The sequence below is a fragment of the Macrobrachium rosenbergii genome, chromosome 7 (assembly GCF_040412425.1).
Source record: "Macrobrachium rosenbergii isolate ZJJX-2024 chromosome 7, ASM4041242v1, whole genome shotgun sequence".
Lineage (NCBI taxonomy): Eukaryota > Metazoa > Arthropoda > Malacostraca > Decapoda > Palaemonidae > Macrobrachium > Macrobrachium rosenbergii.
Window position 1 is genome coordinate 26,215,001 of NC_089747.1, and position 26,661 is coordinate 26,241,661.

At 39.2% G+C, this 26,661-nt stretch overlaps 1 protein-coding gene across 3 annotated transcripts in view; it reads right to left on the reverse strand.

Annotated features, from left to right (window-relative positions):
• LOC136840242 (kelch-like protein 17) overlaps positions 1 to 26,661 on the reverse strand; it is a 214,330-nt gene that overhangs the window by 93,189 nt on the left and 94,480 nt on the right. For all 3 annotated transcript variants that reach the window (XR_010853562.1, XR_010853563.1, XM_067106851.1), the window contains exon 3: positions 573 to 669. Coding sequence is in view for 1 of the 3 variants with exons in the window: in XM_067106851.1 (XP_066962952.1) it covers positions 573 to 669 (97 nt within the window). In the remaining 2 variants the exon portion in view is untranslated. The remainder of the gene's footprint in view (positions 1 to 572; positions 670 to 26,661) is intronic.

A 26,661-nucleotide genomic window follows, 5' to 3' on the forward strand; every position in this document is an offset into this window, starting at 1 on the left:
TATTTTAGACTGCAAGAGATGAATTCATGGGGAATTTCTATATTTCAATTTCTTTGACTCTTCGATTGCATGGATTTCTAGTAACCAAATGTGTGTGTGCGTGTGTGTGTGTGTGTGTGTGTGTACGTGTGTGAAAATATAATATATGTCGTTACATTTATGTCTTTCCTCTGTGTTCAGTTGCAACTCCCAGCAAGGGTAAGGACAATAGCTTCTATGTTATGCAGCCCGAACTATTTCTCTCCCCACTGGTTCCCATAAATTACGCAAAGTGAAGATACCTTGGTCGGCACTCTGTACAGGAGCAGAATGATGCTCTGCAGGTAACCTAGCGCAGGGCGGCATCTCGCAAAGATCATTCTCCCGACCCTCTCTTACACAGCATTGCCTTCGTTTGAATAAAATTGAAGAGGATCTATAGCAGATCACGATTTCTTTTTTTAACAGATAAACAGGTCAATTTTCGAAATCAATGCAGAAAAATAATGAAAAAAAAAGAAACAGCAGAAAGGTAAAAGGTAAAATCTAGCGACACTAAAGGCTATAACACAAATACGAATAAAGATACTCACTGTTGAACATAACATGGAAGTAAGCAGAAGCCGCTGCCAGGACCACTCTGTGGGCGAAAACGGACACTGCACCCGCCACTAGTTCTATGTCGCACAGCTGAAAGAGAAAAACCTTTCAGAATAAGGTTTCGGGATGAAAGCTAAATATCTGCAACCTTCAAGTAGCATGAAGTGAATTAGTACAAGGGTTACAAACCAATAATTTTTTTTAGAGGTGTATCAGCCAGTTGACCATCCCGAGTTCTTAACATCATTATAAATGAACATTAAATTAACCTCCTTTTAATTTCATATTCTGTGGAAATGGCATAAAGCTTAGAAAACTAAGACAGAGAAATTTACTTAGAATAGAATGGAGCATAGAGTTTGGGCCAAAGACCAAGCACTGGGACCTATGAGGTCATTCAGCGCTGGAAAGGAAAATGAGAGGCGGTAGGTCTGAAAGATGTAACAGGAGGAAACCCTCGCGGCTGCACTATGAGGTAATTGTTAGGAGAAGGTGGATAGCAAGATGGAAGAAAGATAATATAAATGGATGTACAGTAAAAGGAATGAAAGGGGTTGCAGCTAGGGGCCGAAGGGACTCTGCAAAGAACCTTTAGTAATGCCTACAGTGCACCCCGTGAGGTGCACTGACGGAACTAACCCCCCTACGGAGGATAAATTTACTTAAATAAAATTTAAAATTTCAAATAACAGTGTGGAAACATTCTCAGCTAAAATGATACAACGCATAGAAACTCCCACAAACGAAAGATTTCATACTTCTTTTCAGATATATTTATTGTTCAGTGGAAACGAACTAAGGCTTAGAAACCATATACATAAGATCTTACACGCATTTTCAAATTCCAGTCCAGAAACATTTCCAATCAAAATGCCATAAGGTTCAGAAAGATGAAACCTAAAACCTTACACAAAACGAAAAATGACATACTCTGGTGCAGACACATTTTCGTCCAAATGACAAGTTTTGAAATCTGGATCTTGCCTGAGACACAAACTTTCGGTCACCGAAGAACCTTTCATACTGATCAACGGTTACCTGGTGATCACACTCAGTCTCATGAAATGCTGTATGTTGATATCAAAGATTAAAGTTCTCTGTCATGTTCAACTAACGGTTAAAGTTCTCTGTCATGTTCACATTAAAGATTAAAGTTCTCTGGCATGTTGACACGAAACAGTAAAGTTCTCTGGCATGTTGACATAAAACATTAAAGCTCTTTGGCAAGTTGACATACAATATTAAAGTTCTCTGGCATGTTAACATCATTAAAGTTCTCTGGCATGTTAACATCAAACATTAAAGTTCTCTGGCATGTTGACATCATTAAAGTTCTCTGGCATGTTAACATCATTAAAGTTCTCTGGCATGTTGACATCAAACATTAAAGTTCTCTGGCATGTTGACATCAAACATTAAAGTTCTCTGGCATGTTGACATCAAACATTAAAGTTCTCTGGCATGTTGACATCAAACATTAAAGTTCTCTGGCATGTTGACATCAAACATTAAAGTTCTCTGGCATGTTGACAAAATATTAAAGTTCTCTGGCATGTTGACATCAAAAATTAAAGTTCTGTGGCATGTTGACATCAAAGATTACAGTTCTCTGGCATGTCGACATCAAACATTAAAGTCCTCTGGTATGCTGATAATCAAAGGTCTCTGATTTTGTCAACGAAGAAGAAAGGGCCTAACGACCCTTCGTATATATTCTAATATTACTGAGTAAAGAAGACGATACTCTGCGTGGGCTGGCGTCGCCGCGAGCGCAAATCTGACTCTTCAGATTGGTCAGTTATTCTGGCTCCCTCACGGCTTGAGCTTTCGTGTTGCGTTGGAGAAGGTTCCCACTGTTATGATGTAAAGTTTTGTTTGAGAAACATTACCTTTTTAGTTTATCTGAAAAGAAAACTACTTCACCGGCTTTCTGTCCGTCCGCACTTTTTTCTGTCCCCACTTTTTCTGTCCGCCCTCAGATCTTAAAAACTACTGAGGTTAGAGGGCTGCAAATTGGTATGTTGATCATCCACCCTCCAATCATCAAACATACCAAACTGCAGCCCTCTAGCCTCGGTAGTTTATATTTTATTTATATTGTACTGTAATTTGTTAGCAATTATTTAATGAGTTACGAAGCTTATCTGAGTATCATTACAATGTTCTGTGGGCTCGTAAGTAATGTATTCGGTAACCATTACTATGACCATTGGCTATTTTCTACCTGTGATTTTAGATGCACTGTAAAGAAATGAATGCAAGGAAAATTATATCTTTACAAAGTTCAAAATGGAGATTACGGATCAGACTTCATGAATTAAGCGGTAAGTCATTACCCTATATTTTTTTTGTAACCCTGGGCCGCTTTCAACATGCGTAGGTTAAAAGCATCCTTTTTTTAGACCACATATAATTTCACATATGTATTATGCCTTTAAAGTTTGGTGCTTCAGACTTAAGCAAACGAAAATTTAAGAAGTAATTCTGACATTGACTATAGTAGCAATTTTAAGAAGACAGTACCATACAGAATGGAACAGAATGGAATGGAACATAGAGTTTAGGCCAAAGGCCAAGCACTAGAACCTATGAGGTCATTCAGCGCTGAAAAGGAAATTGAGAGTAGGTAGGTTTGCAAGCTGTAACAGGGGTGAGGCGGGGGGGAACCTCGCAGTTGCACTTTGAAATAATTGTTAAGAGAGGGTGGATAGCAAGATGGAAGAAAGATAACATGAAAGGAAGTACAGTAAAAGGAATGAAAGGGGTTGCAACTCGGTGCAGAAGGGACGCTGCAAAGAACCTTTAGTAATACATACAGTGCACCGCATGAGGTGCACTGACGGCACTAACCGCCTCCCCCCCCCCCGGGGAGTACCATATAGATTACAACCTACATTTAAACTACCTTATATTTCTTTTTGATGACAACGCCCGTAGCAAGACTTCTTCCTCTAGAAAACTAATTTCTGCAAAGGAATATCAACATCAGTGCTACAATCCATAACATTTTGCTATTAATAACGTTTCCATCTGGATATAAAGAATTATTCATTCCATTTTTTTTAAGTTATATAAATCTATTACTGGAACTAGCATATGAATATTATCATGTTTCATTTCTCTTTTACACAAATCTTTGAACACATAAAAGAAAAAAATAAATAAACATTCTCTCTTCGCTGAATTGTATTTATGTATTTGTTCCTCATTCTTTTTCTCAACTTGATGAGGGGCACAAGAAAATTCAGAAATACTGATGATAATAAAATGTAATGGTGAGCTTAGTCTGCATAAATTTATATATATATATATATATATATATATATATATATATATATATATATATATATATATTTATATACAGATTGTGACCAGATCAACCAGGATTATCGTGTATATGTACAGTATATATATACACATACATATATATATATATATATATATATATATATATATATATATATATATATATATATATATATATATATATGTGTGTGTGTGTATATGTATATATACATATATATATATATATATATATATATATATATATATATATATATATATATATATATATATATATATATACACACACACACGATAATCCGGGATGGTCTGGTCACAAACTGAAACAACAAACTTAACTCTACGACCCACGGGAAGAGTACTCATACCAACATACAAAACGTATGAAACCGAATACTAATGTATATGTTTTTATTTATCAATAACTTCTTTAATTATGAAACAAGTTTAGACAGCCCAAGGCTTAAGTTTCAAATACTGCCACAGTCTGACCGGATAAAACAAGATTCAGTAACAATTCAGTGAACCGCGCTGCACTCCAGCTGATCGGATGATCAGAATCTCTCAAATGTACGCTCACTCACAAAAGTATTGCAACATGTTCCAGAAGTTTTCGTTCACCTAACAATAATTTATTCTTTTGATATATACAAGGATATGTAGCCTACTTTTCTTATTCGATTTTGGCTATTAATCATACGGTTAACAACATAAAAAAGAATGGTGAGTGAAAAACTTATATTACGAAAAATGACGGAAATTTTTTAAAACTTCGCGTCAGATGACTGGGCAAAAGAGTCAAAGAAGAAAACATATTTCGAATCCAAATAAAAGCACATTAGCTAATAACATAATATTGAATAACCATCAACGATATTATATAAATAAAGAAATAATTCTACCATAATCGTTGTCAAAGGTACAAATCATGCACTTTGGGTGAAGAAAAATCCACAATGATTTGTCTGAATGAATATTTTCTGTTACAGGGATGCTTTCTTTCGCCAAGTTGCTGAGTTGGCCTTTCCAGCCTTATTCAACGAAAGAATTTAGGATGCATTAGTGAAAAGTCGTAGCGTGAAAGGAAACAAAACAATGACAAGGCCGCTTTCTTTCCTTTTAAAGTAATTGCTGAATCACTGTATAGTCAAATTCCCTCAAAAATTTTTACAGTAGTATACGAAAATAATCATAGTTTACCATTTCTTGATTTAGTAGTACACTATAATCCAGTTCCCATTCGTTCTCATTTGAAGTCTATCACAAATCAAGTATTTAAGAAATGTACATTCGTTATTTTCCTATCACAGATACAACGTAAAATCTAGTGTATTAGCGATTCTGGTTACCCGAACCCTTAGAATTTGCGACCATCGTTACACTGATAAAGACTTTGAACACATGTCATCTGTTTTACTTAAATATTTTCTAGAGGAAAAAATAATTATTGTAATATAAAAATAAAAACACAATAAATTTCAATAAGACACTGGTCCTTATCTCCTGCGAAGAAATTCATGGACTGATGAATTTCGGAGGATTGCCAACATATTAACAATTGCTTCAATCCTACCGTTTTGTGACATACTTGTTTAACCTTTAAAAAGCACGCCCTAGGTGCTAGTGACTTAAAAATATTAATTCTGTTAAGGTAAAAAATTTTAACATCAATTTATACAGTAGAGGTCTGCTTATAAATTGTGAGAGCACCTAAATGAAATAAGTGGAGATTGACACGAACATTGTATAAGAATCAATAGAAGAGGGGCGTGGCTTCTTGGCCTTGAAAGGGTAAGGTCACAATTAAGACTGATTCATCTTCAGGGCCTCCTAAGTTTGCAAGTTTTTCTCTATTTATGCTAACAGAAACTTTTCCTCTTACAGACACATCCACTTTTTCCATAAGCCTCCACAACTTCTTTTCGCTAATGACAATTAACGCTGCATCATCCGCAAACACCAGCCACTCCACAATCCACCTGTGACCTTTCTTTAGCGACACAGATTACAACTTAGGTCAACAGAACCAAAATGAACTTCTATGGAAACGCGCCATTGCAGTTCGTTTCCCTGTCAGGGAATCGAACTCAGAGAGAATGCTGCCTTCCAGTAAGCAAGGCAGCTGAAAGACACTTATCAGTCCATTATGTTTGTCACGGAGACCAATTAACAATTACACTCACAAATTAGCACTTACTCTCCGGAAATATGAAAAGCAACTTTAAAGCGGTATTACGTTGAGAGCATAAATATAGTTGCCAATAGTTATCATCTAGCCTTGACAAGTATAACAAGTGAAAACTTTTTAATGCCAATGTCGATGAACATAATTCGCATCAACGTTTTCGAAACGTATTGCTCAACCGATGAAAACTATCGAATTTCACAAATGATTTTCTAGAGCAACTTAAATGCAGTTAGATTTGGACGTTAATGTCAAGATTCACTGCACAGGTTAAAGATGTCATGCTGCTCATCAAAGTATGATAGATCAGTATTTGATCAAGAATGCCTCTGTGGTACCAGATTACAGACAAACAGCTACTTAGGCTAGTAACCTGAGAAGATGATTAGGAAATATCTCAGCTCCAGTCTCGATAACGATTTAAACCAAACATCACGCAAAATTAGCAGAATATTTTAGCCTACGAAAAAAAATGGTCTTGCGAGAAATGTCACTTGTCATGTAACTACAAATATGAAAATGTTCTAGCTCATCACACTGCACTAACCATGACATACTTCTGCAAACTTCTGTCATTTTAACCACAGTCTCTTAAGAAGTTCCAAACGAAATGCGAAGATACGAAAAACTAAAGTTTAAATGCAATACTGAGCATATTCTAAATCAGATTTTTTTTCTTTATTCGTACTTTTACCACTTTATTTCTAGGCGTCTCTCTGTAGAGAGGAATGCCAGATCCGAGCCCATTATGAGAATGGAAATGTCATCATGACCACCAGGGCGATTTTATGTAATAATCAGAGTATTTTGTGATATGTGTGCGTAATAAAAACAAGCAGAAATGATTCGAAGCCTTTCATTCACAGAGGATCTCTTGCCTTCCATCCTTGAATTTATCGAAAAAAACAAGACCACGGTAAGGGATATTCTGTATGCCCTAATTTCTTTTGAGAGGAGTACCAGCGTATTGCTTGAACATTTGAACATCCGAACTCCCTATTATTTTTCTGAAAGAAATCAACACATGCGATACTAGTAGAACAGATGATATAACTGCAACGACAGACAGACAAAGACAGTGAGACAGCCAAAAGTTAAGTCCTCTCACTTGCATTTGTCCCGGTGGAAAAGATCGTCAACTCTCTCACTCCTAATGCTCCAAAGCCCAACCATGCTTCATCACTAGACTTTTCAGTATCTTATAATCCTGTGTTTCATTTTGTATGAAAGCGGGATTTATTTCACGTTGATACATTCCATTTCTAAATAACCACCTCCAAACTGAGAGCGGAACAGCCGTTACTGAGAACAAACCTACGCCGAGGGCTGTGCGTTCTCAAGGGTCATTACGTGAGAACCTCATTTCTTCGCAAGTCATTAAGCGAGGTATCGATTGGGAGGGTCGTCATTACCTTTAGGAGATAAAATCGGCTTTTATCCCTCATTTCTCCTCTATAATCAGCATGGTTCTCACTCTCTCCCAAAATGATGTGCTGTGGTTATTTTTGCACTCGGCACCGTGGTTCCTAAGAGGTTGTGATTTCTTACTTAATTCTGTTGTTGAAAGAACATGATATTTCATACGTACTGGTAAACGTTGTGCATCTTTTCCCGATCAGACGTCGGTGAAATTTGAAACCTGCACACATGAAACAAGGAGTGTACATTTCTTGAACAACAAGCAGTTATGCAGAAAAAAACTTCATTCATGCTCTTGGGGACTTTAACTTTTAAAATCATTTTATTACAACATGAGATCAACGCAGTCATAGATATTTTGAAGCGAAATGTAAGCACTGTTTTCAGTGAAGAGTAAATCAGAACTGACCCTTTTGTATGCAAATCACTAGGAACTGTAAGTATGGTAGCAAATGCTGTCAACATAGGGGATTCGATTCGGGAAAATAAAAAATGCTCCGGGACTCTTCATATCGATTGAAAATATTAGGGAAACGCTCCAGACGTGCATGTATCTAAAAATTTTAAATAATGTTATCGAACGCTATACTTGCATTACAAGATTAACCTAAATTGTTCCTTAAGGATTCCAGAATAGGTGTACTCGCAATCAAGTAACTTCCAGACTTTGAGATATAAAATCATGAGAAATGGAAGCCAATAAACGCATATTTTCTTATGTTGCTGTAAACGAACTGAATGTTAAATTACAATTTGATAATGGATACAAATCAATATTTTCAAAAGTATTTTCATGAGAGCTTGATGGCGCGCGATACCCCTACCCTCCCGATCCTCTACCTACCCCGCCCCCACCCGGGCCAGACAAACAGGTTTGCAGGAGGAGGGTGGATGTGTAACGTCTCCCCTACCCTCCCGATCCCGGACCTACCCCGCCCCCACCCGCGGCGGACAAACAAGAAAGATCCACTCGGATATTATTATATAGATAGATAGATGCTCGATCAGTGAGAGAGCAACTCGATGCAAGCTCACACCAGATTTCCACTCGTTCGGCGGGGCCGAAGGTGAGCGAGAATCCATAAATACAGGGCTAACAGTTCCCTCTCCGACCTATACGAAAGTGCACTTGGCTTTGCAATTTTAATTTGTACTTGACCCTTAAGTGTTGATTTCAGAACGAATTTTGATCTGGTCTGACACAATTTGCCCAGTTAAAACTCCTTAAAATAAGGCATTATACCATATAATACCACAGCTGGCCAATCACATTTGATGTACATCGTGGGAAACCCTTCGGAAATAACCAACTCAGATGTAAACTCTTGCCAGTCTTTTTCCCAGCGCAACAAAAATTCTGATAACACAGATCATTCACATGTTCCCATATTGATCAGGCATAGATTCACAACCTCCTGAGGCTGATAGCTCTAGAATAGTTTCTACTATGGAAAACCAAACAGTTATCAAAGTATTCATATCAAAGAATCCTTAATTTGTGCCTCTGCACATACAAGAAAATGAAACACCACTTATTAGTATTTGGCCGTAAAGGTTTTCATCTCTACGCTGGCAATGAACCCTATAACATCCATTGGTCTGTTCTCCAAATACCTCAACTACACTGATATGTCGCGATTTCCAGCTACAGGCCCAAAACTAACTACAAAATAATTCCTTTAGTACTGCATAGTACTTTTAAATGAAAACTATGACTCTCTGGGATATAATGCACAGTGACCACGAATAACTATAGCGGCTATAGAGAGAATGAACAAACACCATACCAAAATGATATTCTCTGATATGGCCGCAGAATTATTGAATGACCTCTCATCAAACTTTGTGCTCCATATATGAGATCATTACCCCCAACACAGAATGAAAAGGGGATATTACTTTGTTATCCATGAAGTATTGTGTTCTCGGTATGGCATTCAAACCAAACCGAATTTTCTGATGACGGGAGTATCAGGTAACTCTCAATCTCAGTTTTTGACTGCATGAAATGTTTGGTGGCTTGGGATTAGATGAAATTAACCTGTTGCTTAAGCCTTGAAAACCAGCTGTTTACTTCTGTGAGTTTCGGAGATTTTCGGGTTTGTGAATCGCAGACATCTTGAAGGCACTCCATCCTCAAATTTAAGAGCAAAAGGGAGCTCAGTTGCCCTAAATTAGCTGAAAATGGCATGTTACACTCGTTTTTCTGACTAACAGTTCCTATTCTGAGTTTCTATAATACACTTATATGACTTCAAAGTCTTGCGTTGCCTTTGGATGATTTTTTCTCCACAGACTGTATGGATTCTCAGCGCCTACAGACTTTTTAAAGCCCACTGGCTGGGAAAGAACAGAGCTACTAACTACTAGCCTGAGTAAGAGGATAATACTTTGTAGGAATAGGTATGACATACAATGTGTAGGAAGCATAGAGCAGAAAAAGTAAATAAAACAGAGGAAAAGAATAGGGCGTAGCATACTAAGTTGCCATTTATTTGCTGTAGTATTATTTTAGTTTTTTAAAGACTGCAGAAAGAGAATCGCGCAATATTTTTTTCGTTGGATGTTCCGAGTATTTTAGAAAATATATATATATACCTTTCTACCTACTAAATTGATGTTCCATGAGTTAGCTTTACTCCGATTATTCCGCATTTCATGCAAACTGAAATGACAATGCAAAGACTTCGATGTGCTCATCAGTGAAGTAAACTCCCTTCTGTACTACAAAATTTTGCAGATCTCTGCAAAATAATGTTTGCAGCTATGAACTCTGTTTTATTCTTCAAGTTTACAGCTATGAAGTCTATTTTATTCTTCAAAGGCTTGAGTGCTGATTTCAGAGAAATCTGGTTAATGCAAGAATCCTTCCGTTTCGAAAAAGAAATAGGAGTAATTTTTTCTATTCTTACCATTTTGCACCCTTCATGCATCGTCGTTATAAATTGGACATCAATTAACAGTCTTCAGAGATTATAGTTTCGAAGTTTAAAAAGCTGTGGGCGACATTTTTCTCACACACATTGGAAATCTCAATCCCAATCCCAATCCTTTCTATGTCCTTACAGTTAACAGTTCTGTCAAAGTTGTATTCGTCCATCATTATAACGGCATTACATCTGATACAGTTAACCTTGTGAAACCATTATCAGCTCTTGATTACGAGGCGAGAATAAAGTTACCCTTTAAAAATTACTAAACTCTTGTGTTAGTACGGAAATTGTGCTCTCTTTAATACCACACCAAATCAGAGTGTATGAAAAAAATATATCAAGTTTAATTTCACGTCAAGAAATTGGCTTCAGGCTAATTTGCCATCTTAAACTTCTCATTCCTAACCATAACAAGTAAAATTTGCGCCGAAGTTTCTTCGGCGCAATCAAGTTTTCCGTACATCGTATAATCAAGGCCACCGAAAATAGATCTATCTTTCGGTGGTCCCGGTATAATGCTGTATGACCCGCGGCCCACGAAACTTTAACCACGGCCTGGTGGTGGCCTGGCCTATGTCGTTGCCAGACGTACGGTTATGGTTAACTTTAACCTTCATTAAAATAAAAACTACTGAAGCTAGAGAGCTGCAATTTGGTACGTTTGATGATTGGAAGGTGGATGATCAACATACCAATTTGCAGCCCTCTAGCTTTAGTAGTTTTTAAGATCTGAGAGCGGACAGAAAAAAGTGCGGACATAAAGACAAAGCCGACACAATAGTTTTCTTTTCGGAAAACTAAAAACCTGTTTATTGATATCCTTTCCATGTAAAACGTGACAAAAAACAGTTAACTACAAAATGCCTGTTTTATGTATCTGAGTTAAAGGTGTAGGGCAAAAGCGACTGCTGTCTAAAAAAATACCAGTAGGCGGGCAAATTGGGTAATAACTAACATAGTGCAGACATTCGGGACAAATAGCCTGGAAGACTTGATGTAACACAGGTAAATGACTTCCGCAGCCAGAATGAAAACTAGTAAATTCTGTTGCGGCGCTTAATAACCTATCGGCTTCTTCTACAATCTTAAAATGACACCCGACCTCTACCACCCTGTCGCCACAATGAACAGCGACAACTCGGGAAGCACACCCAGTTCATTACACGCACTGATGTAGGAGAGTATTGATATTTACAAACCTCGGGTTGATAGCTTGATGTTACCGAACCTTCATCCTCATCTAGAAAACATTAAAAACAAGTAAAAAATGCGCCGAAGTTTCTTCGACGGAATCGAGTTTTCTGTACAGCCTCTACAGCGTATAATCAAGGTCACCGAAAATAGATCTAGCTTTCGGTGGTCTCGGTATAATGCTGTATGAGCCGAGGCCCATAATAATCTAACCACTGCCCTGTGGTGGCCTATCCTATGTTGTTGCCAGAAGCACGATTATGGCTAACTTTAACCTTAAGTAAAATAAAAATTACTGAGGCTAGATGGTTGCAATTTGGTATGTTTGATTATTGGAGGGTGGATGATCAACATACCAATTTGCAGCCATCTAGCCTCAATAGTTTTCAAGATCTGAGGGCGGACAGGAAAAGTGCTAACGGACAGACAAAGCCGGCACAATAGTTTTCTTTTGCAGAAAACTGAAAATGACCACCAGAATGAGACTAGTGTTATGACAACAAAATCAATTTCAATCCGCGATGTCTGCTGGTAGATCACGCATGTTCATATGTGTCTGCACGCTTGAAGCGATTATGAATATGTGTGCGTGCAATAACTGGGGAAAATAGGCATGCAATTCTTCCAATCTGATTTGACTTATTTGAAAAAGAAAAATCAATTTAATGATTTTATAACAAAGAACGGTAACAGAGAATGATAAGGTATAAGAGTATCCTCAATAATGCCAGCCTACAATTCAAAGCCAACCGCATGCGTATCTGACAGTGAATACTTTTATGCCCGTAAGGAATAGAAAATGGGAAAAAACAAATGTCAAGTCTGGACGGTAAAGAAAGGTTAGAGAATTCCGGGATAGCCTCACTCTAACACGGAATCTGCATAAACCAGCAGAAGCGACCTTCAAAACATCGAAGAAACAAATCGGCCTTTTCAATAACCTTTGGCTCAAAACCTTTCATAATTTCTATCTATCTATCTATCTACCTATCTATCTATCTATCTATCTATTTACACACACACACACACACACACACACACATATATATATATATATATATATATATATATATATATATATATATATATATATATATATATATATATATATATATATATATATATATATATGAATGCCTTTTACTGTAATACTACAGTATATGAAGATAAGAAGGCCCATAAAACACTATTTGAACATTGCAACCAATTATATACGTATATATATAAAATATATATATTTATATATATATATATATATATATATATATATATATATATTCATAAATATATGTATATATATATATATATATATATTACATATATATAATATATTCATATATATATTGTATATACATATATGTACTGTATATATTGCATTACGCCTCTTCCCGGATGTTTCAAAATGTATTACCTTTCCGGTTTTCAGCAAGTCTTTGGATGATATTGCAATCTCCACGCCATTTCGTACTTCATAGTTAGTCGACTGTGGCGCATTGTAATTAGGGTCATTAAAACAAGGGACTACAAATGTCATCATAAAATAACTGAGGAGAGCCATAACATTAAATCTTCCTAAAGCTTCCACATGTATACATGGAAAAAAGTTAAGTGTACCTTAGTTTAACCAGACCACTGAGCTGGTTAACAGCTCTCCTAGGGCTGGCCCGAAGGATTAGACTTATTTTACGTGGCAAGAACCAACTGGTTACCTAGCAACGGGACCTATAGCTTATTGTGGAATCCGAACAACATTATGACGAGAAATGAATTTCTATCACCAGAAATAAATTCCTCTAATTCTTCATTGGCCGGTCGGAGAGTCGAACGCTGGGCCAACAGCGTACTAGCCGAGAGCTCTACCCACCCCTCCAATGAAGAACTATGTATACATGGAAGATAATATATATATATATATATATATATATATATATATATATTCATAGCATTTGAAAATAAAGCATTCAGAAGAGTATTAGGATTTAATTGGAGGGATAGGATATCAAATAGCAGAATTAGAGAAGTAATGGGGGTGCAGCCGGTCGATGAGTATGTTAGGTTCTCATGCTGGAAGTGGCTAGGCCATTTGTAAAGAAGACAGGGAATAGTATGAGATACACCAGGGTAGGTTGCCCTTGGTAGAAGAGGCAGAGGTAGGGCAAAGGAGAAGAGGTTGAGAATGAGGATAATGAGGCTGGAAGCAGGAGACGAGTGTTGGGGAGATCTAGAGGAGTTAGCCCAGGACAGAATGTGGTGGCGTGAGTTCATCGAGGCCCTATGCATCCCTGTGGGTGCCACAGGAAATGATTGATTGACTAACTGATAGATATATATATATAATTTATATATATATATATATATATATATATATATATATATATATATATATATATATATATATATATAATATATACATAGAACATATATATATTATATATACATATATATATGTATGTATGTATGACTATATGGTTCTAGGGGATTTGCATCCTGGATAATTGTACCCTGGTCAAAAACGTCCTGGTAGTTGGCGTCCCTGGGCATTTGAGGACGGTATTTTTGCGTACAGGTCATTTGTTTCCCAGTGTATGTATTGCATATTAGATGCAATATCTTGTTGTCGTATCACTGTGTCATGGACACTTCCATAAAATATCCTATCTTTACATTTTATACTTTTGGCATTTGTGGCCCAGTTCATCCAAACCCTCCTCAGAAGTAAAGGTGAGCATTGTGTTTTCTTCATTTATGCCACAAACCTCTGGTTTTTCATATTTACATCTTTGATTTGGCATAGGCGGAGCATTTTGTACTTCTGTCTCCTATGAGGAACATTACTCCCCTTGCATTGCTGAGACAGAGAGCATTTCTGCCATTGAAAATTCATCACGATTTGACAAAGCTGCGCCACTGATATGTCTCGTTGGTTCTTTTACACAGTATACTGGTATGGAAATGTTCAGGACATAAAAATATAAAAACAAAAAATTGCATCTGTTGTCAATTACACGTTTACTGGGACAGAATTGGCCAGGACGGAAAAATACAAACGCATCTGCACAGGGACGCAGATGCCGAGGACGCCATTGACCTGTCACTATATATATATATAATATATATAAATAATATATATATATAGTTCATATTCCTCCAGAAAAAAAAGGCTGTAGGGTCGAGATTAGGTGATGGCTGACCCAGGGTTAGCTCTTTCAATTTTATTGGGAGATGTTCGTAATACTTTTTCGTGTAATAAAGGCAGATTCTAACATTTAGCCTTTGAACTGCCACCTGCTCTTGAAAAAAAAATAAAACGTGTCTCAGATTCCAGTCGACACGATGATTCAAATTATTCACGTGAACGGGGAGAGCAGAATTTTGGTATGTATATTTGACTGAACGTTTGCGGTGAATTATTTTCTCTAAAAGAGACCCACTTGTAAATCTATAAAATTTGTCACAGCTGAAACGGAGCATTTTATATACCCCGATGTCTTTGGGCTTTGTTTTTTCTTTAACATTAAGTATCGATTTATCTAGTACTGGGAGAGCTAATAGCAAAAGGACTGACACATTCAAGGATTCGGTCGAGCTTTTTATTGGTGCCCAAGTGCGGGATTTTGATTTTATGACTAACTGTCTCTGTAGGCTTCATTTGTAGGGTTGCGTTTGTTGAATACTTTCTCAGTCACATGCCAGGTATTTGAAACCTTACGGTTGTTTACGAATTGCTTTAAATTGTTAGTCTAAATTTTCAGGAAAGCCAATTCTAAGTGCTCGTAAAAGTAAATTACAGCTGAACCTATTCTCAGAGAGATATCAGGGTAACTGAAGCAGTGAATGCAGAACTTATCGCTTCTGATATTGATGAATAGCTTCTGTAATACATCGTGCTGTAACATTCTCTTGTTGCTGTATGAAGGGAGGCGCCTTCGAAAGTACTGTCATGAAAGCTAAGCAACAATTACTTCTACACTTAACTGGAGAGCATCTACAGCAAAATATTGAATCATCTCGTGTCATCTGGGGTTAGTGTACTTCAGAACGGAACCTCCAATACGTTCTCTCATTTCAAATGACACCGTTAGCTAACTAATTTAGCGTTCCCATTACAATCATCTGAGGGCAAACAAATAGACAAACCGGACAAGGGTCAGAAACCCAACAGCCATATAATTTCGCAGGTGGGAGCAACCAATGGAAAGAGAAAAGAAACGAAAACAAGAGAGAGAGAGAGAGGAGGAAGCACGCTGGCCAGATTAATGTTTTATAGCTGTAGGACACTTTTATGGTCTCTTATATAGCCTTTGTCACAAGGATTTTAGGCACTGGGGCACTCCAGGGAACTTTCTGTGGTCAAAACCTCTTGTATTTCATTTCTTTATTCTCTGTTTTCTTTACCTGTTTATCAAAGTTTATTTTTCTGCACCTTCTTTTCTAAGCAGTTGCTCGATCAAGAGTATGTATATTCACTTATGTCAGTAGTGTTTTAGTTTAACGCACTTACAAATAATACACAGATAAATTCAAAGATGGGCCGTACAGGTTATACGCGTCATCCCGTTAAGTATTTTCGAGGAAATGCCTATAAAAAGAAGTTACAGAGCAAATATAAAATACGGCAGGAAAAAAGAAAATACAAAAAGAAAATCAACATGTTAATCAGAACACTTTACTAACTTTGTGTCAAGGCCATCCCCAAAGTCCTTTCCCTAGTTTTTACACAAAAAAAGAAAAAAAAAGATAAAAAAAACTACCTGACAGAACACACAAGGATATAAAATCCAGAGAGTACTGTATATAGCCACGATGAAAGTGAAAAGTGTAGTGCAAAATCTTGCACGTCTATTCTAAAGCTTTTTCAAACAATCTACATGCAAAAGAAAACTATTGCACAGACGAATCGATTTTACCAATAGATAACAAAAGAAACAAATAAAAAAAATGCGCCATCGAGTTTTCTGTACAGCGTTTAATCATGGCCACCGAAAATAGATCTATCTTTCGGTGGTCTCGGTATGATGCTGTATGAACCGCGGCTCATGAAACTTTAACCACGGCCCGGTGGTGGCCTATCCTATATCGTTGTCAGAAGCACGATTATGGCTAAATTTAACCTAAAATAAAATAAAAACTACTGAGGCTAGAGGGCTGCAATTTCGTATGTTTGATGATTGGAGGGTGGATGATCAACATACCAATTTGCAGCCCTCTAGCCTCAGTAGTTTTTAAGATCTGAGGGCGGATAGAAAAAGTGCGGATAGAAAAAAGTGCGGACGGACAAACAAAGCCGGCACAATAGTTTTCTTTACAGAAAACATTTTCGCGCCTGCAATTATGTTAATGTCTAAGGTTAAACAGTAGATGGGGAGGAGCAGTCCCAGATTAATTTAGATAAGTGTTAGAAAAGAAATACACAAAAAAAGCAAATATTAACGCGAGAGATTATTTCACTCATTAGTTTCTAATTGAAATATCCTTGGTAAAACATGTCGTGCAGAATTATGTCAAGTCATCTAAATCCTGGATGACATAAACATTACTTGAACTTTCTGAACTGTGTTTATGCAGATTATAAAAGGTTTCCAGAGACAATATTATTAAATCTTATCTTCATACTAGTATGGGAACAATCAATCCTACGTGGTTATTTCACTCAAGTGTGTGAAAAAAGAACCTTAGTCTTTTCGCCATTACTGACTGTACTGATTTGTATTCTGACATTCAGTCCTTTGCTTGTCTGTCCCAAACATGAACAACATGCATTCATGGGATTTTGTTTGGTGCTTTTATAAGACTTATGTTTACAGTGTAGTTGCAATGAATATCTTCAAAATATTTTTAATGAATTCAACGTCGATAAAGTAAAGGATAACTCTTTCCCCCAGTCACTTCATTAGCCTGTTGAGTGTCTTCACTGCCTAATTGCAGCAGTATCTGAAATTTCCTCCCGTCACTTCATCACTGAATGTGTTCCTCGTTGGGAGAGTCGGTAGAGTTGTCGGCTAGCACTCGCTAGGCCCCAGTTCAAGTCTCCGGCCGGCTAATGAAGAATTAAAGGAATTTATTTCTGGTGATAGAAATTCATTTCTCGCTATAATGTGATTTGGATTCCACAACAAGCTGTAGGTCCCGTTGCTAGGTAACCAATTGGTTCTTAGCCACGTAAAATAAGTCTAATCCTTCGGGCCAGCCCTAGGAGAGCTGTTAATCAGCTCAGTGGTCTGGTTAAACTAAGGAATACTTTTTTTTTCTTCACTGCCTAATTGTAACAGTATCTAAAATTTCCTTCAGTCACTTCGTCACTGAATGTCTTCACTACCTAATTGCAGCAGAATCTAAAATATGATCATGCTTACACGATTCCCAGCCTGTTTTCCTAATTTTTTCAATTGCCTTATGTAGGTATATGAAAGACATGTTCAGTATGATGTATGAACCTTTATATATATATGCATTATGTTCTTTTATGTTTCATGTCCGTTTACAGTATATGCCTACCTAGTGTATTAAATGTATGTCATTCCAATGTATTTATCATGTACGTTATGTAATGACTGAACCTTGTCCGTCTGGCAGTAATGTTTCGCCAGTACGGGACCGCTCTGTTTCCCGTGTAGACACATAATTTGTACCTCTGTGAATTTGTCAACTTCACTAGACATTAAGGACCTACTTTTTATATTTCGGTGTTTCCTTCATCCCCAACCTTTAGTGATAAGGATAACGCATCGAACACACATGGCGCAGTGAACTGAAGTGTCAGTGAAGTTTTTTATTCAAGAGGATTTTCTGCAAGTGCATGGCTTCCGGCGCCATTAAGCGTCAACGCTGTTGTTTATGATATTTCGCGCCTCCACCCAGCTTTTCATTGTGGATTTATAGTGCTTTAAGTGTACAGTGATCAGTGGTTCATGAGTGAAGTGTTGTGCAAAGTGTTGTGTCGTTCTAGTGTCCTTCTTTGCATCCATATAAGACTGTAACATGCAAAACCCTTGCTGCTGCCCCAAGTGAGAGCGATTAGCCAGACATCCGGTTCCCTTAATTGTTTCCGGGTTACTAACTGAGTTAAACTGACCGATGAGTCTCGGTCTCTCTCGGCAGAGGCGCAGACGCGCACATCCGTAATGCACACACTTACTCGCTGATCCAGTAACTTATTATTTAAACTGTAGTTTTAAATAGAAGAATCTTTTATTATTTTAAATACGTGTTATTCGCTGCATATATTACACGTAATGGATGGGCTAGAAGAATTTTTAGGTCAGCCAGAAGAGACAGCAGACCAGGGGATGTTAGAAGCCAGTAGTGTGGGAGCTTATGCCGCGGTGGAACACCGTGGGAGAGGAGTTCGCCAGGACGTCACCGCCCTCCTCCCCTATCCACCACTCCTTCGCCCTCACTACCAGCCCCTCCCCTCCACCCAACCGACTGGAACAGATTTCCTTCAACTTATTAAGTTTTTAGAGGAATCTCGCCGGTATGAAGAAGAAAGAAGACGACGTGAAGATGAAGAAAGAAGAGAACAAAGAAGACGTGAAGAAGAAGATAGAAGAGCACAAGAGGAATTACATGAAGAGAGGAAAAAACATGCGCAGAGATGAGGAAAATGCAAGATTTACAGCCCTTATCCAGGTGCTCTCGTCTGTCCAACCCTTCCATGCAGAAAACCCCATACCAGGTACAGAGATGGGCGCTTCTTCCTCCAGTCAACCTTCTCTTCCCCACCTCAAAAAGCGGCGGCACAAACGCCGCCCCACTCAAGGCTGATGCAACATTCCAAATGTTCAGGGAATGGAGACGCAGGTGGGATGATTATGCCATTATGGTCGATCTTTTCAAGCTTCCTAGGGAGAAACAGATGATCCAGTTGCGGATGTGCTTGGCCCTTGAAACTCAGCGTGTGTTGGAGCACACCTTACAGATCTCACCCTCCACAGATAAGTCTGTAGATGAAGTGTTGGATGCCCTGCAGTCTCACATAAAGGGTTTACGTAATGAGGTTCTTCGTCGTAGGGAATTGCTTAGTTGCAAACAGATGGAAGGAGAATCTTTTGCAGATTTCTATGTAAAGGCTTCGACGCATTGCAGAGGAAGTCGACTTGTGCCGGGGAATGCAGCTGCATGCGAGGAGACCCAGTTGAAAATGGTAATTCTGATGGGCATTCAAGATGCAGAGCTTGTCAGAAAATAATTTCCTTGGACACCGCCTCCTCATTACAAGATGTTGTCACGACCTGTCGGTCATATGAAGCAGCCAAAATGCAACTTCTGCCATACGTGCCCCACCTAACCAGTTGCGCGCCATTTCTGCCTACAAAAGTGTAAGAAGAAAGGGCAAGTGAAGCAACCTTACCTTCAAAACCGATTTTAACACCAGCTACTTTATGCCAGTCCTGTGCTCGACAGCATGGCCCCAGTGATTGCCCTGCTGCCAGCAGTACTTGCAAAAGCTGTGCCTGCCTTGGTCACTGGTCCAGGACAATTAAATGTCGTGCCAGCAAAGCCCAGTGCCGCCTTTGCCACCCGCATAGGACATTTTGATAAGTGTTGCAGAGAAGAAGAAGAATCGACAGGATGGATCTCAAGCAACAGTGCTGCCGGCTCCAACTCGGCAAGACCCAAGATGCGTGACAGAACAGCTGTCGTCGTTTAGGATACCCTTCTTCCACAGCCCCAAGACACCCCAACCCATCTGTGTTCTCCTGTCATGTGGTGATATTAATTCCCGTTTACAGATGTTACCAGACACAGGTGCTGATGTCACCGTTATTGGCCAGCGACACCTAGAAAGTTTAGGAATCCCCAGGAGCAGCCTGCAACCTCTTCCGCCCGACTACAATGATTACTGGGATGGGTCCAAAATGACGCCTGCCCTGGGCATGTTCCGGAGCTACTCTCACCTTAGGTAAGCAGTCTTGTTCTGCTAGGATTCATGTCCACGAGAATGTCCAGACTCCACTTCTGTCTTATGCACACTGTCAAGAGTTGGCCATAATATCTCCGGATTTTCCTAAGCCCATTGCAGAAGTCAAGCATGTCAATAGATGCAAGGAGCTACCTATCTCAGCCACCACATCGCCTTCGGCTGCCAAGGAATATTTCCTCCGAGAGTTTGCAGATGTGTTGATTTCCAAAGAAGACTTGAAGTCAGCTCCCCTCAAGCCCATGGTCGGTCCTCCCATGAGGATTCATCTCAAGGATGGTGCTGTGCCCTTCGCCATCCACACCCCAAGACAGATTCCCCTGCCTTCAGGGACCAGGTCAAGGAAGAGCTTGACTCCATGGTAACCCAGGGAATAATCAAGCCGACTGGTGATGACCCTTTCAGAATGGTGTCACCCCCTTGTCGTCGTTGCCAAGAATGTCACAGGAGTACGCATCACTGTCGATCTCTCAAGCTGAACAGCCAAGTTTCCCGCCCAGCCCACCCTTCGCCCACACCCTTCACCGCCATTCGTAGTGTGGACCCGAAGGCTAGGTTCTTCACGACAGCTGATGCCCTCTGCGGTACTGGCAAATGGAACTGGCCGAGAGGATCAACATTTGACTACCTTTATTACGCCATATGGTCGGTTCAAACACTGCAGAGGACCGATGGGTTTCGCAGCTACTGGAGATGCATTCTGTCTGCGAGGCGATATGGCCCTTCAGGGAGTCAAGAACTGTGTGAAGGTTGTCGATGACATCCTTCTCCACGATGAGGATTACCAGTCACACCTTTACCCGTATCCACGAGATGCTCACCAGGTGCCTGCAAGTTTGGGATTACCCTCAACAAGGACAAGTTTGTGGTTGCTGCACCTACCGTCAACTTCTGCGGATACACGCTCTCAGGAGAGGGCATCTCGGCTGACCAAGAAAAAGTCAGTGCCATCAGGGATTTCCCTACTCCAGCTAACCTGACCGACCTCAGATCATTCATGGGCCTGGTCAACCAGTTGGCAGAGTTCACCCCTGACTTTGCCGCTACAGCCCAGCCTTTACGCCCTCTGATGAGCCCCAAGAGAACATTTGTGTGGACCCCTGATCATGATGAGGCCTTTCGACGCATCAAGTCAGCACTCCTCCGTCCACCCATTCTCGCCGCTTTTGACCCAGACCTGCCTGTCATCCTCCAGACAGATGCCTCACGCCTTAATGGTATTGGATATGCCCTTCTGCAGGACCATGGTAGTGGACACTTACGTCTAGTTCAGTGTGGCTCTCGATTCCTTACCGACGCTGAGACACGCTATGCCACTATTGAGCTTGAGATGCTCGCCGTGGTCTGGTCGATGTCAAAATGTAGGCTGTATCTCGCAGGCCTACAGAACTTTACTCTGATGACGGATCACCGTCCCCTCATACCTATCCTGAATCATTACTCGCTGGACGCCATCGAGAATCCTCGCCTCCAGCGTCTGAAGGAGAAAATTTCGCCCTACTTATTCACAGCTGTGTGGCGTGCTGGCAAGTCTCTGAACATTCCTGATGCTTTGTCTCGAGCCCCAGTCAGCCACCCCACACCAGAGGACGAAATTGCAGGTGCCCCTTCTGCCACCCATCTACGAACAGTCATGGCTGTGTACACTGTCACCTCTTCAGGAGAGTCTCCAGCTCAAGATGCCGACAGGACCCTTCAGGATCTACGAGATGCAGCAAGAACAGACCCTGTCTACACTCGCCTGCTCGACTGTGTCACCTCAGGATTCCCCTCCAATAGGTATGAGCTGCATAACTGCTTACTCCCATACTGGAAGATGCGGGATGAACTTTACGCTGATGGCGACCTCGTCCTGTATGGAGCAAGAGTTATAGTTCCTGCCGCCCTCCGCCGCCTGTTGTCTCGCTTACATGACAGCCATAGGGGTGTGGAATCTACTAAGCACCGAGCAAGACAGACTGTCTTCTGGCCTGGTATTAACTCAGACATTGTCAACATAATTGGAGCTTGTGAGTCATGCCAGGTATTGCAGCCATCCCAGCAGCAGGAACCACTGATGAGTGATGACAACCCCAAGAGGCCCTTTGAGTCTGTTTCAGCAGATTTCTTTATCGTCGCAGGAAAAGCCTTCCTCGTCATAGTCGACCGACTCTCAGGATGGCCTGTTGTCGTCCCATGCAAAGGTGATACTACTGCCTCTAATACAATCAGGATCTTCTGCCGCTACTTCCGGGAAGTTGGTGTCCCTATACGCCTCAGGACTGATGGAGGACCACAGTTCACCAGCAACGAGTTCCGGGATTTTATGGGCGATGGGAGTTCGACATGTGGTTACCTCCCCATATTATCCACAATCGAACGGTCATGCTGAAGCCGCCGTGAAATCAATCAAGCATCTTATCCTGACAACGGCACCTTCAGGCAACATTGATTGCGAGGAGTTTGATCGAGGTCTCTTAGAGCTCCGGAATACTCCAAATTTCACAGAGCCGCTCCCCTGCCCAGATCTTGTATGGCCGACCTCTTAGGTCATGCATCCCCGCACACCCAGAGTCCTTTTCAAAGGTGGCGGAGGTCAAGACTGAGGACTGTGACCGCCGTGCTGCCGCCCCGTGCCGAGCAAGTTAAGACCGGTGCGATCAGCATGCCCGCCCCTACCCAGGTTGACTATTGGACAGCACGTTCGGATCAAGACCCGACATCTCACCGCTGGGACAAGGTCGGGGTAGTCATGAGTTTCGGCAGGTCAAGGGACTATGAGATTCGTCTTCCTGAGTGGTCGTGGTATGGTGGCGAAACCGTCGTTTCCCTTCGCCCAGTGCCACCTCTTAGTGTTGACCCATCCCTCTTTCTCCTGTGGCCTTGCTTGGACCAGGAAAAGCAGTCCCTTAGTTGATATTCCCCAATGTCCCCGTCGTTCTCAAAGGCTCACAAAAAAAGAGTCCGCTCGAGTATACTACAGCGTGAGGGGAGGGAGGTGTAGGTATATGAAAGACATGTTCAGTATGATGTATGAACCTTTATATATATATGCATTATGTTCTTTTATGTTTCATGTCCGTTTACAGTATATGCCTACCTAGTGTATTAAATGTATGTCATTCAATGTATTTATCATGTGCGTTATGTAATGACTGAACCTTGTCCGTCTGGCAGTAATGTTTCGCCAGTACAGGACCGCTCTGTTTCCGATGTAGACACATAATTTGTACCTCTGTGAATTTGTCAACTTCACTAGACATTAAGGACCTACTTTTTATATTTCGGTGTTTCCTTCATCCCCAACCTTTAGTGATAAGGATAACGCATCGAACACACACCTTAGCCAAGATTATTCAACGTTCACGGGAATGTATAAGAAAAAACATAGATTGTCTTATTAGTAAGATGCCCTGAAAAGCAATATTCAGAAGCTGAATTATTTCTAGCTCTTCTAGATGCAGAAACTTCACAGTGAAAATTGTTAACACCTGATAACAACATATGACAAGGACAGACAACCATCTTTTACTGTTTCTAGCGGGAACTTGTATGAAGTGATTTGGTCATCCGATTTTTGAAGGTCATTTACATTTAAGCCTTCGGTTTGCATGTCTTTGTTCCTTTGTACTTATGTTAATGTTTTCGGGTTACTTTATTAAAATGACATACCTTACTTCTCGAGTTTTTTCATTGACGTGTCCTTTACACATATGCATAATGTATAATATATATGTAATATATATACATAATACAAATATATGTATATGTATATGTATATACATATATATGTATATGCAGATGAGTAAAGGATAGGTCAATGAAAAAAATTCAAGAAAAAGGTAAATCATTTTGATAAATTATTTACCTTATGTTATATATATATATACATATATATATATATATATACATATATATATATATATATATATATATATATATATATATATATATATATATATATATATATACTGTATAATATATATATATATATATATATATATATATATATTATATATATATATATATATATATATACGAGAGTGAGAGTGAGAGAGAGAGAAAGCGGGTAGAGAGCGGGATAAAGGAGACAGAAGTGACTGCAAAAACATAGGTAAAAGTAAAAATGGATCTAGGAACAACAGATACAGAGTGAGAGATGCAGTCCAAAAAGAAAGCGGTGAATACGCATTTTGAATGTTTGTGTGTGAAAAGTACAAAGATCAGATTCGAATGACACAAAAGGTGATAGAACAGTGGTAAATTTAAGCGAGTCTGTATAAGTTTTGAGAGGCTGTAAAGAGGCAATAAAAGGTTAAAAACCACAGCCATGACCACAAATAACAGCCGTGAAGGTGGAGGAATGAATGCTAGTATAGATGCTGGATGTAGAGAAGTTCTGATTCTTAGGTTAGATGGCGAATTACAGAAGGGGAGTCTCTATGGAAGTAAAAGTTGAAATGTGCCTGGGGAAATTCGAGCTCATTTTAATTTACGGATGAGAAATGTGATGTTCAATTCGAATGAAAGAAAGAGGGGGAAATCGGTATATCCGGAACTGCTGGGACTGGAAAGGTGAGAAAGGTAGATAACGCAGAGGGGATTAAAGTTTGAAAAAATGGATCGCTGTTTTTCTAAGGTGAGTTAGTTATGTAGAGAATAAAGGAAATTAGACGGTTTGAAAGACTCTAAAGAAATTTTTCGAAGAAAGAAGGTGGTGACAGAAGGGAATGACAAAATTCCAGTAATCAAAGAACCTTTACGTCCAAGAAAGACGAGATCGCACGCAGGGTGGAACTGAGTCATTCAGTATGTATGCAGAGGTTTAACACATTTCTGATGAGCCGTCTCCATAGGTATCTGATTCCGCAGACCTTGAAATATTTACTGTGCAAGGAGTTCATCCTTTATTCAACAGTCAAAGAATGATTTAGCAGTGAAGGCTATTCATTATTTATTTTTTTTGGAATTAGCCTTTAAAATTTGGGAATGTCAGCTTGCACATAATTCCAAGAAGTGCAACACCTCACAGGAATGAGAAAAATGACTTAGGTAAGCATAAACTTGCTATGCTAAGAACAATATTAGGATGAGTAAAAGTCTCCGTTTTAGCTCCTAAAAGTTTTTCTTCTCTTTAGCAAGTCTATAGAAACCTCTGCAAATCTGCCCAAATAAACTTAGAGCACAAAAAACCGGCTTGTACTGCCATACGATAATAATTTTAAGTATATTTCCCATCCATTAGCAATCTTGGACTTAATGCAGCATTTAAGAGCTATGAAACACTGAAACTTGTAAATAGAGAGACCTTCCCTGATAATACTAAAAGATATGTACTCCGAATTCCATGTGAGTCTTGTGGTAACTTTGTAACTTTTATTTTGGTCAAACTGATAAAATATTGGAAAATGGAATTAAAAGCACAATTATGTAAGAAATGCACTTGGGTGAACAGTGGAATTTTTTACGTTTATATATATATATAAATATATATAAATATACAGTGTGTATATATATATATATATATATATATATATATATATATATATCTATACTGTATATATACATATATATATATATTATATATATATATATATATATATATATATATATATATATATATATATATATATATATCCAGGAATAAATTACTGAAAATTCATTACCAACTTGAACTATAAACAATATGATCTGTAGGGCTACATGAAAAGGCTGTTCTCCAAAATAACAAGAAATGCCAAATGTTAACCAAACTTGTTGCGTACTTCACGGCGTCCCATCATACCATACCTTCAAAAATCCAGGGAGACGCATGTTTCATGGTTACAAAATTGGCAGTTATTTATCACCTCTATCCTAAAATGAACTAAGTTACTTTCGATAGCAGAACATATAAACTCAACAATTCATAATCTATTCTGAGAAGGGTTTGGGATTGGAATGAAAAAAGGTCATATACGGAAACTACAGTACGTTACTTCGTCCAAGATCTGAAGCCCACACATTGAGTACTTTGCGGTTACCACAAGTATATTCATTACACAGGCGCATCAAGTTACAGCAGACCCAGTCTCTCAGGAGAAGAGAACCCTGTGCAGGCTTGAATACATTAATAAACGTCTTTCTGGAAATGAATTTATGGAAGAAAATTG